Below are 14,177 nucleotides of genomic sequence, written 5' to 3'. Positions count from 1 at the left end.
GTTATAAGGAGTAAATGAAATAATGAATGTTACGTTGCCTGGAGTGAATATGCTGAACACAGGCTGGTTGTTCCACCCTCCTTTTTGTTTCTAAACTTTTATTAACATATGTCTCCAAGGTCCGAGCCTGCCTTTGTTACCAGAGAATATTATCTGAATGAGGTTGTGAAGAGTGGTAACTTTGAAACTAATCTGTCAAATATTTTTCTTAATTATCAAAATAATGTATAGATAGGAGAAAATAATTGTTAAATCATCAATCTTCTTAAAAATAATTTAAAATAAACTAGAAATGTATATTTACTGCTTTTATTTCTCCTATACTGCCGAGATTCAAAGAGATGGCTCCTACAAGTTCTTAGAATATTTCTGGGAGTTATGAAATTAAAAGGAGCACCTTTATAACAATTTGTTAGATACAAAAAAAGGTGACTAAATCTTGCAGAATCTTTACCAAGTTTCCTGGAATTTGTAAGGTGGTATGGCAGGGGTTATCAGGGGCATGATGTAGTTATTGTTAGCATAAGGACCTTGCCTGGACCTTGAGTTGACTGCAACTAAGGATTCCTGGTCTTTGTTTCGTAGTTGGTGAGTTTTGCTGCCTCTTTGATATGAGTGAGCTCATTTTAATGCCTTCCTTGGTCTGTTTCTCCAGTTTCCTGCTGCGTCCTAGTTCTTAAAGATTAAGTAACTGATTTCTTATGAAGATAGAACTAGCACATTACATTTGGTTTCTTGAACTTTAACGTATATGTGGTCATTAAAACATTCCAAATTGTTTAACAGGAAAGTGTACCTCATTTCCAGATGGTCTGACACAAGTTGGAGTTCACAGCTTCGCTCCCAGAGGAATGTTGTCCTAAATATTTACACTTGGAAGACTTTATTTTGAAGAGCATATTTCAAAATGAAAGCTTTGTGAAACTGACTTAAATATTAGTAAAGATTGATTTTAGAGATGGATGCATCTAGATTAACAGATTTAAAGATATAACAACCAAACGTAAAGTGTGAATGTTGATTGGATTGTGGTTTAGGGAAAAATGTTCTTGGGATGTTTGAAAAATTTTGTGTTTGTAATATGTTATTGTTAATTTGTTTTCGTATGATGACAGTATTGTGATTTCATAGAATCTTCTCATTCTCAGGAGGTTGATATGCATTTAGGGTTAAAGTGTCAAGATGTCTGCAGCTTTTCTATTTAGCAAAAGCAAGCAAATGCATACATGGATTCGACTCCATATTAATATTTCAGTATGAATTAAATATGGCAGAATGAAAACAACTGTATATCTAAGTGGAAAACATACAAGTGTTTAATGTGTGATTTTTAAACATTTCTATATGAAAACTATTATAGTAAATAGTTGGAGAGAAACTTTAAAAAGGAGTATGAAAGTTCAATTACTTTCATAAATAGTAGCATATAATGATTCCCCTCTGCCTCCCTGCTGCTTAAAAAATATACAGTGTAGGTTAGGTGTGGTAGCTGATGCCTGTAATCACAACACTTTGGGAGGCCGAGGCAAGAGGATTGCTTGAGCCCCAGAGTTCAGGACTACTCTAGGCAACATAGCGAGACCCCATCTCTACAGAAAATAAAAAAAAAAGATTAGCTGGGTGGTGTGATGTGCGCCTGTAGTCCCAGCTACTCGGGAGGCTGAGGCAGAAGGATCACCTAAGCCCAGGAGGTTAAGGCTGTGGTGAACTGTGATTGAGCCACTGTACTCCAGCCTGGTCAATAGAGTGAGACCCAGCTCAGTATATGTGTGTGAAAATAATTTAGTCATGTAATGATAGAAGCTCACTTTTTTAATGAGTTTTTGAGATGTTCAGAAGATCTATTTTATCCCTTCTCTTTTAATTCCTCACTTCTGCTATATACTCTTTGCCAATACATGTACATATGATATTTGCTGCATGTATTAAGTACCTGCTATGTGGGGTTAGGAACTTTAATAGGAATATGAAACATGATTGTTAAAAACAGGCCTCAAGGAGATAATAAGGGAAATAGTCAAGAAATCTAACAGTTAGTATTTGAGCATTGTTGCTCTAGAAATATACACAGAGGATAAGGAAATGGGTGAGTGGTGGATACCTCAGCAAGAAGGCATATAGAAAAGCTTCTCTAAGGAGGGGAAAACTGTGTTAATCCTTTAAGTATTATTAGGTGTTATCCAGCTGTGTAAAACACCCTTTTCTGGTCTTCTATCACTTTGTTATTTACAGTTTCTCATTATGCTTTCTTATCAAATTTCTTATATAAGTAAACTTATACTTGGTTAATTTTCTGTCTTTTCTCTAGACCATCTCAGGGGGTTGAAAATTGCTGGACAGGGCTACAGTTAATTAATGGATGAAGTAATGTAGAAGGAGCAGTGTATGAAGAGGGAGAAAGAAGAGATGAGTTTAGTTTTTGCCCTTGAATGCATTTTGGATTACTATTCAAGTATATACTTTGTTTTCAGATTTAGCTTGAAGGAAAATGACCACAAGCTTGGATGTTCTGATGTGTGAACTTTATGGGGTACATATGAATAAAGATAAAAAATATCTTGTAGTTGTAGTGGTGAAAAAAACTTTAAATATTACAGTGGTTTGTGATCTTCCATGATTTACCTCTACCTTTCAGAATGCTTTTTTTAAAAAAATTTATTTTATTTTAAGGATGTGGAGTACAGTTCGGGATTAGGTATACAAGTGGTCATCATGCAGATAAACAAAATATTAATCTTTAAGTTCTTTTCATTTGGGAGAAACTAAATTTAATTTAAATTTATGTTAGATTTTCTTTCTAGAATCAATATTTATTGGCGGAAAAGGCCTGAGAAACACTGTCTAGACTGTAAATGCAATGAGAGTCAGGATTGCATCTGTCTGTGGCACTGTGGGGTATCCCCATCTCCCATGATATCTGGCATTTAGTTGTATACACAGTAAATATGTGTTTTCTTGTTCATCCATTCCTTCCACTAAGTGGGGAAGGGTGTCCTAGCAGAGGGACCAGCTTGCTCACAGTACAAGAGAATACTCCATTGTGATCAGGAAGCAGGCTGAGAAGCAGGGGTGAGGGTAAAGGGGACTGCGGCAAGAGAAGTCTATAGGGCCTGTGCCTAGAAGGGCCTTATCTAGGCCAAGCTTAGGCTCTCGGGCTTTCAGATGAGGGAGGGGAAGAAGAATCGAAGTTGGAGAAGTTTCAGCAAATGGGTGGGTAGATGTGTGCTTGTGCCCAAGGAAGTGTGGAACTGGCTGGTGGAGCAGGACAGGGTATGTGGACACCAATTAAGATAATTTTGTGGAAATAGAGTGATAAATAATGAGGTCTGAACTAAGTGGATAGTAGAATCACTAAATATTTATAAGGCAGAGTTAATAGATAGGACTTGTAGCCTAGGGAGAAAAGAGGAAGATGAATCTTAGGAGACTCCTGGAATTCTGAATTAGATGACTGGATAGGGGTACCTTTTATGGATCTTAGTAATGTAGAAGAAGCAGGTGAAGGGAAGAAAGAAGTGAATGTAATTTTGTACTTGAATAAGTTTTTGCTAAGTATTAAAATATATCAATTGTTTTCTCAGCTTGAGTAACCTCACATATATACTTTAGTTTTTAAAATATGTATTAATAAAGAAAAAAGGCTTGTATAGTTGCCATCTTTTTAAAAACATTATTTTTATGTTTTTAAAATTATTTTTTAAACTAATTTTTAGTTTAAAAAACAATTTCAGTCGCTTTGGGGGCTACAAATCGTCTTTGGTCTGGGCTTTAAGTGTACTCAGCACCCCACCTGTGCACCTTGTACCTGATAGATGATTTTTTTTGTCCCGCCACCCTTTCCCTCACCCTTTTCTGACATAAAGAATGGTATAACGGGTACATGATAGAGTTGCCATCTTGTGGCTGATTTCAAATGTCAGCAACAAGAGATCTGTATGTGACTCTCTGCTGCCCCTTGGTGGTAGGAAATGTCCATGTTGAGGAGAAAAAAAAATGGAAGCATTCTCTTGGTCTTTTAAGTCTGCAAACGTTTGGTGACACACTCATGAGAGTTAAAACTTTCCAGGAGTTAATGTGATCACGTTGATGGGATGAATGGATATCTTAAGACATCTCAAGTTGGAACTTATTGTTCCAGTAAGTTAATTTTTTTTGGTAAATGGCTATCAGTTCATTTTCTAACCTTATTTAACATAGTTTTTATCCACTTAATGAATGGGAGCAGAAAGCCAACTGATGAGAGAATCTCTCTTTTTATAGAACTCTCGTTTTTTCTTTCTAAACTTTTTTTTAACTTTCTTTTTTTTTTAAAGAAAGCAGGATTTATTGAGAGGACTGAAAAACTCCCACAGTGGGAAGGGACCCGAAGGGGTTGCCCTTGTTTTCTTTTAACAGTTTATCGGATAGAACTCCTCTAGTTGGAAAGTGTGTTTTCATATACAGCAGGCTAATTCTAATAGGTTGATCATAAACACATTTTTATTTTTTATTGAGCAAAGTATGATGCTTGTTATTTACTTTTGAAAGCTAGTATTTTAATTGCATAAAATTCTCTTCTAGATAAGCTCCGAAGAAGTATGCCCAACCTAGCCCGGATGCCAAGTACAACTGCCGTTAGTAGCAACATTAGTTCTCCAGTCACCGTGCGAAACAGTCAGAGTTTTGACTCAAGCTTGCATGGAGCTGGAAATGGAATCTCAAGAATACAGTCTTGTAGTAAGTAGAGCAATTTTTATTTTGGGGGGAATTATTAATTAGCTGTAAGACCATTAGGAAAATATCTTATGCTTCCCCCTCCTTCTTGTTTACTTGCAAGCACACTAAAGCTTTTCTCCTTGTCTTGTAACTTAATTTTTTTTGTATTTCATCATTACAATTGAGTAATATTTTCACCAGTGCCTCTGTTATCAATAATTTGTAAGTTGTATATGTAGTCCTTTATATCCAAAGGTGGTAGTAGAAGTACTAAATGGTGATTAATTTATTCACTCATCATACAAGGTAATCTTTTTTTTTTTTTTTACAAATTTTTCTCTTTTGTGCTGCATACATGATATCTTATTCTGAAAAAACACATTCAAGTCTGTCCTGTTGTTACTTTTGTCTGGTTTTTCACTAGTCTATAGTGTGTCTTCCTGAATGAAGTGTTACATTTTAGTGTGTCTAAAGTAGTTTTTATCTCTTCATTTCAGCTTACCCCACATTCTGTTGCTCATTTTCTAGACATTCACCCAGCAATGAGCAACACAGTGAGTATTAGACCTTGTGCTCTGTCTTCACTTTATGCAGGGGTGTGCTGTTTCCAGATCCACCCCACCCCCTATTCCTACTTATGCTTTCTATATGCGTTACTGGGGTTTAGTCTTACACTGACCTTTAGAAAGAAGGCATGAGGTCATAGTGCCGTGTGTGTGTGTGTGTGTGTGTGTGTGTGTGTATGGCATATATTCAAGAGTGTACTTGGGGAGGGAATCATCAACCAAGTGTTAAGTCTGCCTCCAAAATGGTTTATGGCCCTTTTCCTTTGAATCCAGTATTGGGTCTCAAGTGGTAGTTGCCCAACGTGTGATGGTCTCATTTCTTTATGTCTTCATTCCTAACAATAAAATGACAGCATTTACTCTGTACAAGGCACTTTACTGGTTGGTTTATATTCATTATCTTTAGTTCTATCTGCAACTCTGTGAGGTAGTTTTTATTGCCATTCCTGTTTTATAGAGGAGGAACCAGTTTTATACAGGTTTAAATAATAGTCTGCCCAAGGCCATGCAGGTGAAAGAGCAAAAATTCAAACCTAGGTCTGTTTACTCCCAGACCTTGGGCTTTCAACATCTGTGATAATCCTCACTCTGTGCTGTTCTCTACTTGGCATTCTTCTTTCCCCTTCTTCAACCACTTTACTCCTATTTGCCTTTATACTAGGGTCCAAATATAATAGGGTCCTTTGAAGGCTTCACTGCTTCATTAATGACCCTAACACACTCTCCCAAATGTCTCCCCAAAAAACCTACAATGGGTTAGATTTTTGGTGCTTATTCTTTTAGTCAGTGTATCATGTTTTATTTTTAATACATTTGTCTTTCTGACTAGATTATATGCTCTCTCTGGTCTTGAGCATGGTTTGATTTTCTGTTCGTGCCTGGTATGCTGCCTGAACATAACTCTGAATGAATGCATGAATGAATGAATGCCATAAGATTCTGTCTTAGGGATTAGCCTGTTAACTATTTGAGTTGTGTAAAGACACAGAGACACAGCCTGTGAAATTTGCTAATGATGTGAAACAGAGAGGACTACTAATTTTATATCAGGAGATTAGGATAGTGGGCCACATGTGTCGTGAAGAAATTGAGAGAAATACATAGTTTTGTATTTGAGTTACAAAAATCAATGTACGTATAGGATGGGAGAAACACATTTTGACAATGGCAAAAAAGGTAATGATTAGGAACTTCTGTTTACTCCAACTCAATGTATGTTAATAGTATGACATAAGTGCCAGAAAATGTGTGTAACCCACAAGAGAACAGAATGTACACTACAGAGAATGTCCAGCTTTGACTGAAGTACTCAAAAAGTGACAAGCACATGTGGAAAGGACATAGGAACCAACTTAGAGGAACCTCTCACTGGCCAAATTTGGGACAATTTGAGCCACATAATAAACAATAATAATGATTATAACTGATAGAATAAAATATTCATAGACCCATACTTAATTGGTTAAATAAATAACTGGAAAAGAGAGAAAAGTCTTTGCAGTAGAATTCCAATTCAGAAATGTAAAAGAGATGAAGAAAATAGAAAAATCATAGTTTCTAAGTCAAGTATAATACTGAAAGCCCTTGAGAAGAGTGTTGCTCTGTAAGAGAAATATCAGTTATAACTCTTCATTTTCTAAAAATTCTAAGCCACTATTCTTAATACATTCTGTGTTTATATCATGAAAATTCTTAGTCCTGGACTATTTTCCTTTCTGGAAAGAACACAGGTAGGGTAGAGAAAGTTGGAAAGGCCACTGTGTAGAAGGAAGAACACTGTTTTAGCCAAAAACCCGAGTTTGCCTTTTTTGGGGGGGAAAGCAGGATTTATTGAGAGGACAATAAAGCTTCCACAGTGGGGGAGGGGACTCGAGGGGGTTGCCTGAGTTTGAGTCTTAATATAGCTGTCTTTATGTCTTTTAATTTTAGCTAATTTTCTCTGTTTTTTTAATCAAGGGCAATTATTTGTCTTGTGTGTTAGAGGAAAAATCGGACTAATAGGACTCTATTCCTGAATAATTGCTCTATAATTTTATTTCCAATGAAACTGACTGGAATTTCATTGAATCCTTGGGTCAGTTTTGGGAGAATCTTAACAGTATTAAGTTTTCTAACCCATTAATATAGAACAGTCCTTCATTGAGTTAGGTCTTTACTGTCAGTCAGGTTTTGTAGCTTTCTATATAAAACCTCTATATAGAGGTTTTATCTCTATAGCAAATTTATTCCTAGGCATTTGGTTTTCTATGTTTACAAATATTATTTTCTCAAATTTTAGTTTCTACTAGTTTGCTAGTACAATACAATTGATGTTTGTATATTGATATTGTATCCAATAACTTTGGATTCATGTATTCTAGTAGTTACAGAATCTGGTATATACTCAATGAGCGCTTATGATCACCAAAATGTGTTCAAGAATGTTCATAGAATCCCCAATTGGAAGTAACCTAGTCTTCTGTCACCAGGGCAGTAGTCACATTCATACAGTGGAATACTACACAATAGTACAGCAACATGGATGAATCTTACAGTCATAATGTTGAGTTGAAAGAAGCCAGATACAAAAAAGAACATACTAATACACTGTTCCTATGAAGCTCAAAACAGGAGTAACTATATGTGATGATAAAATTGCGAGTAGCAGTAATCTCTGGGGAAGTTTAACTGACACGGGACGTGGGAGAAACTTGGAAGCTGCTGGTTGTTCTTTACATCTTGCTAGGGAGAGTGGTTACACGAGCGTGTTCACTTTGAAGGTTCACTGAGCTATAGACTTAAGAGTTATGTACTTTTGTATATATGAAACTTTATATATATATAATGCTTCACAATAAATTGAATTAATCTTATATATTGAAATTGTTTTTGTTTCAAAAACTTTGTTTTTTATTTCTTCTTAGCAGTTTTAAGTTTACAGAGAAATGGAATGGGAAGTACAGAGAATTCCCATATAACCCCTCATCCTCCGTACCCCTTTAGTTTCTCCTATTATTAACATCTTTCATTAGTGCAGTAGACATGTAACAGTTGGTTAATACGTTAAAATTTTCATGGTTAGAAACTAGTAAATTAAGAAATTATAGAATTGAGTGGAACAGTTCTTAGAGACGATTTGTCAATCAAGAGAAATGTACTGTGTTACAAAGTTAAATGGGAATACAATTATGGCAGAATCTTATACAGATCTTATTTTTCATACATTTTTTGACTACTATACACATATATCAGTGTTCCCATTTGTAGATTTTACCTTGTATGCTTGAGAAAAATTAGTTTTTTTTTTTTTTTTTTTTTGAGTTGGAGTCTCACTCGGTCGCCCAGACTGAGTGCAGTGGCTGCTCCCGGCCACCGCAGCCTCACCTGCTGGGCTCTGGCGATCCTTCCACCTCAGCCTTCTGAGTAGCCGGAATTACAGGCATGTGCTACCATGCCCGGCTCATTTTTTTATTTATTGTAGAGATGAGGTCTCGCCTGTCCAGGCGGGTCTCGAACCCGCGGGCTTAGGCAATCCACTCACCTCAGCCTCCCAAAGGCGTGGGATTACAGGCTGAGCCACCGAGCCCAGCTGAAAAATTAATTTTTTAAGGAAATATTTTCAAGGGATGATAAACTAATAAAATCATAGATACGTTTTGTCCTTTTTCCCATCTATTTTTATTTCAAAAAGTTATTTATTGTGTATATTATGATGAAGTAAGTTCAACTGTTTAAGAAAACAGTGTGTTCACATTGAACTGATTTATAAGTACTAGGCAGCATAGGCCAGTGTAGTTAGTAAACAGGCAGAATTGTGTGCGTAAGTTTCTGTTAAATTTGATTAATTTTTTCCTTGGAGAAAGAGATCATAAAATTTTAAAATTTTGGCCTAAGAAATGTGAAATGGCCTAAGAAATGTGAAATGGTGCACATGTTGGTTGGGCCAGTGTACTGATGAAGTATTTAAGGGTTCTTACCCAGAAAGTTCTCTTCATCTCGTAGATTTTGCTACTGTTATAAAGGTAATGATGGCTAGTACTTGTTTAGAGGTTACTAAGTGCCAGGCACTAGTCTAAAGCTTTATGTTGATTAATTTATTTAATCTTCCCAGCAACCAAATGAGATAGATAAATGTTATAATGAATATTTTTGAAGGAATATATCTATAATGAACTGTACCTTCAGATGTCACTTCTGTTTTCCTTTCTATAATTACAGCTAGTAAAGTGTCTTGTTTTATTTTCATGAAACCATTCCTAGAGCAACTATCTAGAAATCCTAAGGTCTAACAAGCAAGCAAGAAATAATTTGTCTTGTGAGAGCTCAGAGATTATCATATTTGTAGAGGAAAGGAGACTGTCCTTAGAACTGGCTTCCGTGTATAGCAGGCACTCCAAAATGTTGCTGATTGCCAGACCAGGAGACTCTTGTCAAGGATTAGCATGTTCCCCTACTAAATGCCATCTGGAACCTGTGTTTCATTTATCCTTCCTATATATTTTGCACTTTCAGGCAGTAGAGGCTCTTCTGGATGTAACACACATTTCCTAAGTTGGATAGTGGAAGAGGTTTCCTCACGTGAATATCACTTTCTCTTCTAGTTCCATCACCAGGACAGCTTCAACACAGAGTCCACAGCGTGGGACATTTCCCAGTGTCTGTCCGACAGCCTCTTAAAGCCACAGCCTATGTGAGTCCAACTGTTCAAGGCAGCAGTAACATGCCTTTATCCAATGGCTTACAGCTATATTCCAACACGGGCATCCCCACACCAAACAAAGCAGCAGCTTCTGGGATAATGGGTCGCAGTGCACTTCCAAGACCTTCATTGGCAATAAATGGGAGTAACCTGCCTCGAAGCAAAATTGCACAGCCTGTTAGAAGGTAAGAATCTTGGTTTGCTTGCATAACTTCATTTGCAGTTTAAAACTAGAAACTGCCCCAAGATCATCCTGACTACCCTTTATGACCTGACTTGTGTCTTTCCTTCCTCCGGAAATTGATGGTTGTCCCTGTGTGGTCGAGTCCCCTTCTCTCTGGTCTCGTCGTTTACTCCCCCATCACCTCACTCCTGATGCACTCTGCTTTTGCCTTTACTAATAGACTTCATCTCCAGAACTTTTGTAGCTTCCTGATCCCAAGTTATCTATATGGCTCACTCCTGCCCCCTTTAGGTCTTTGCTCGGATGAAACCTCTACCCAAAATTGTGAGCTTCGTGAGGGTGAGGAGTAGTAGATTCCTTGGTCCACTGCTGTATATCCCCAGTGCCCAGAACTTATGCCCAGCACAGGGTAGGATCTCAAATATTTGTTGAATCAGTCATTTTTTAACAAAATGTGGAAAAATGTATTAGGCACATGTGCACACAGATGCCCTCGCCCACACACGTGGTTTTAAAAACCTCTTAATGATATTCAGCTAGGGCTTTATCAGCTTTTATTGGTAAGTTTGTTGTGATCTAGGTAGAATTTACCCTTTTCCTCAAAATTCCCAATTACTTGCAGAGGTCCTTTTATTTTTTATTTTTGGTTGCGTGGATACATTTTATAGTGGCAAAGAAATCTGGGGTTTGAGGGTACCCACCACCCCCACCTGTGCACATTGTACCCTTCAGGTGATTTTTCAGCTTTTCACCCTTGTTTACAGCCCCCCTTCTGAGCCTTCTGTTTTCATCATACTGTTGTATATGTCTTTGCAGATCCTTAGTTTAGCTCTCACTTATAAGTGAGAACATGCAGTGTTTGGGTTTCTGTTCTTGCAGAGGACATTTTAGACCAGCTTCTGGTCATGATGTACCCTTCTTGAACATTCTGGAGTATCTGGAGTGTCTTATAGTAAAGCAAAAGTCCATAAAAGTGGGTTATGGGGAGGTTGGGAGATTAAGTGGGGAGGATAAATACAACTCTCACAAGAAATTAGGATATGAAGGAGAAGAGGGAGGGAAACACAGTAAAAGTTTGAAAGGGATGTGGAACAAGTAATTGTTCTTTCTTTTTTGTGCATTTATTTATATAAATAATTTTGCTTTTTGCTTTCTGATTAGAAGTAATAGGTAACTAGATCATAAGCAAATGTAGAAACTATAGAAAAAACAAAAAAGTAACGACTGACCCGTCCTACTACCCAAATAGAAATCAATTTTTGGTACATGCTTTTTTTCAGTAAACTCTGGCTTATTCTTAGTAAAGGCAGAGCTGTGCCATCATGTTTATGGCTGAATGAAATCACATAATAATATAAGCGATTGTAGACTGTCCATTTATTATTGGATATATGTCACCAAACTAAACTCTTACGATGATTGTCACTGCCAGACTGTATGACAGGGTCTGTTTCCCCAAACTGAAGCAAACATTGGGCATTATTATTCCTTTCAAATGCTTTGCTAATATGACAGGTAAATCTTCAGTTATCTATAAGGTTGAAAATTTCTTCGTGTTCAGTTGCTGTTGGTGTTCAATGAAGTAACTGTGTTTTTAGGCCTCTTTCTATTGGGGAATTGATCTTTCTCTTATTTTGAGATGTTTTTATACATTAAGGATATTGGACATTTTTGCTTATGTTGCTTATATTTGTGCATATACAACATGTGTGGCACTTTGTTCTGAACTGAGGCTCTGGCAAATGAGCCCCAGAAGTGTGAACCACAAGTTACACTCGGGATGGTACCAATAGCTTGTGGTCACTGAAATGGTGTAGCATTGATGTGAGAGTAGATCAAAGTAAGTGATGTGACTCGGGGTTATTAACCACCTGTTTGCTTTTTTTTTCCATCCCATCATAGTTTTCTTCAGCCTCCAAAGCCTCTGTCTTCACTCAGCACTCTGAGGGATGGAAATTGGAGAGATGGTTGCTACTGATGCAGTTTTATGTCCCCTTGAAGAATGGGAAAGAAGTGAATATGAGGGTTGTGTTACCTAGCTGGCTGGGTAACAGTGGGTGTTGGGATATTCTTTCCCTTTTGCGTGTTAATGTATTTACTGCATTGTTTTTCAATGGACCAGTCACCAGAGACTAACTATTGCACTTAAATATTTGCCTGGGATACTGCAGCATTCGCAAATTCAGAGTTGCAGTATTGTGACACTTAGATCTAGGAAGTTTTTGTAGAACTGCTCTGTACCTGAATACTTTTTGAAAGAATTGAAATGTATCAATAATGCTTTGCCATATGAGTTTTTAAAAGTAACTTGTTAAATTTACTTATGTGTTCTAAACATCTTTCCATTACATGTTCTGTATTTTAATACATTGCATATTTACAACTAGGTTCTATAATGTATGCTTTGAAATTTACTTTTTTATAGTTTACAGGAATTTTATTTTTTGTGCCTATTTCTTTTTACACCTATGTGAACCACTATGGAACAACTTAAATTTTGTGCCATAAAAATATTTTTGTGGTAAGGTACTATTTTTTTAGCTCTAGGGATATATCAGCAAAAATACATTATACAATTTGAGAGACATAATTTTGTGTTGAATGAGCACAACATAATCTGAAGCATTGCAAGGAGATAGCCAGACAGCAGAATTAAATGGTCTTGTCTTTTTCATTGTTAATTTATTGTCATACATGGATTTCATATTTATAATGGTGTCACAAGCTCATTGCACTTAATACTTGCAATGTTTGCTACTGTACCACAATTGATTTTCAATACTTTATTACAAAGGATGAAACTGTAATGTTTTATTAACAATGCTTCTGAAAATGAATGCATTTTAAAGCAAATAAATCTTTTTGATAGACCTTTTACAAAATTCATTTGCACTAATGAATGCTTTCTTATGGTATAACTTAATATTTGTTACTGTGTACACTGCTGTTTTGGAATGTTCAGAAATAAAGAGTCTATTTCAGCAATATCAGATTATGCATGAATGCGCAGCATAAACAGTGTAAATACATACATATGTTTCACTACAGTGGTGGAAATGGTTATTGTTGCCATGTACAGGGCATTTATATCTCTAGCAGGGAGACTTAGAATACTCACATTTGTAAAAATTATTTTTCTCAAATGCTTCTGATAAGAAACGTGAGATTTTTGTTTTACAGCGAGATTTAGGTTCCATTTAGAAAGTCCACTGGAACTCAAGCAGCCTGTTACCCAGAAACACAATTATGAATGAACACTGTTGGTGGAGACTTTAATATCTTATGGGTGTTGAGTTTGAAATACTTTCTCAGTATCTGTAAAATAACAAAATTCTGTCATTATTCTCCATTACGTTTGATGTATATTGGGAAACCTGAAGGTACTATGGACAGATTAGGTAAAGGGTTTTATAACAGAGTTCTACCTCTAATGGTCATTAGAGGTTTTTATTTTTTAAAGTGTGCCTTTGTATATAATTGTATCTGTAACTAAAAGGATTGGGTTTTAAAATAACTTGCATTTCAAATGAGCTAGAGGAGGTGAAGTATTATAACGCGACAACCCCATCTGAGAGGGCTTGCGTGTAAGGTTATTACATATTTCAAAGAAGTCAACCAGAGGTCCAACAAGGAGAGACATTGGTTTATTAGAACTTACAGGAGACACTGATGATGGTTGGCTGGTGGAGAAAGAATCTGCCCAAGAAGTGCCAATGGCAGCTCTTCAGTGAAGAAGGAATCCATGCCTCAGGACAGTACAGCATACAGTTTTATAGTCAAGCAAGTAATTATCCAACTTGCTACATGGTGGTTACAATCACAGTGAGTAAGGGTGACACCCACATTGTTCTCAACTCTGCTCAATTAGCCTGCACCGGGTAACTCCTTTGTTAGGAATATGCAGAGACCAGCCTTGGTAAGAGGCTGCTCCCTGAGGGAGGAGGCAGAAAGAATCCAGTTGTCCAGACATTGTCCAGACATTTCACAGGTATGAAAGAGGAAAGTAATATTTATTGAGCACTTCTTCAATCACAAAAACTGTGCAAGATATTTT

General features: G+C 36.6%; 1 protein-coding gene across 2 annotated transcripts in view; it reads left to right on the top strand.

Moving 5' to 3' along the window:
- SLAIN1 (SLAIN motif family member 1) overlaps positions 1 to 13,110 on the top strand; it is a 55,883-nt gene extending 42,773 nt beyond the window's left edge. For both annotated transcript variants that reach the window (XM_008064914.2, XM_008064913.2), the window contains 3 exons: positions 4,561 to 4,716; positions 9,842 to 10,124; positions 12,026 to 13,110. In XM_008064914.2, the coding sequence (XP_008063105.1) occupies positions 4,561 to 4,716; positions 9,842 to 10,124; positions 12,026 to 12,101 (515 nt within the window). In that variant the 3' untranslated portion in view covers positions 12,102 to 13,110. The remainder of the gene's footprint in view (positions 1 to 4,560; positions 4,717 to 9,841; positions 10,125 to 12,025) is intronic.
- Positions 13,111 to 14,177: the final 1,067 nt, after the last annotated feature.

Source organism: Carlito syrichta, unplaced genomic scaffold (assembly GCF_000164805.1).
Source record: "Carlito syrichta isolate Samal-C Ts95f unplaced genomic scaffold, Tarsius_syrichta-2.0.1 Scaffold308102, whole genome shotgun sequence".
NCBI classification, from domain to species: domain Eukaryota; kingdom Metazoa; phylum Chordata; class Mammalia; order Primates; family Tarsiidae; genus Carlito; species Carlito syrichta.
This window is presented reverse-complemented; position numbering and strand designations above follow the sequence as displayed.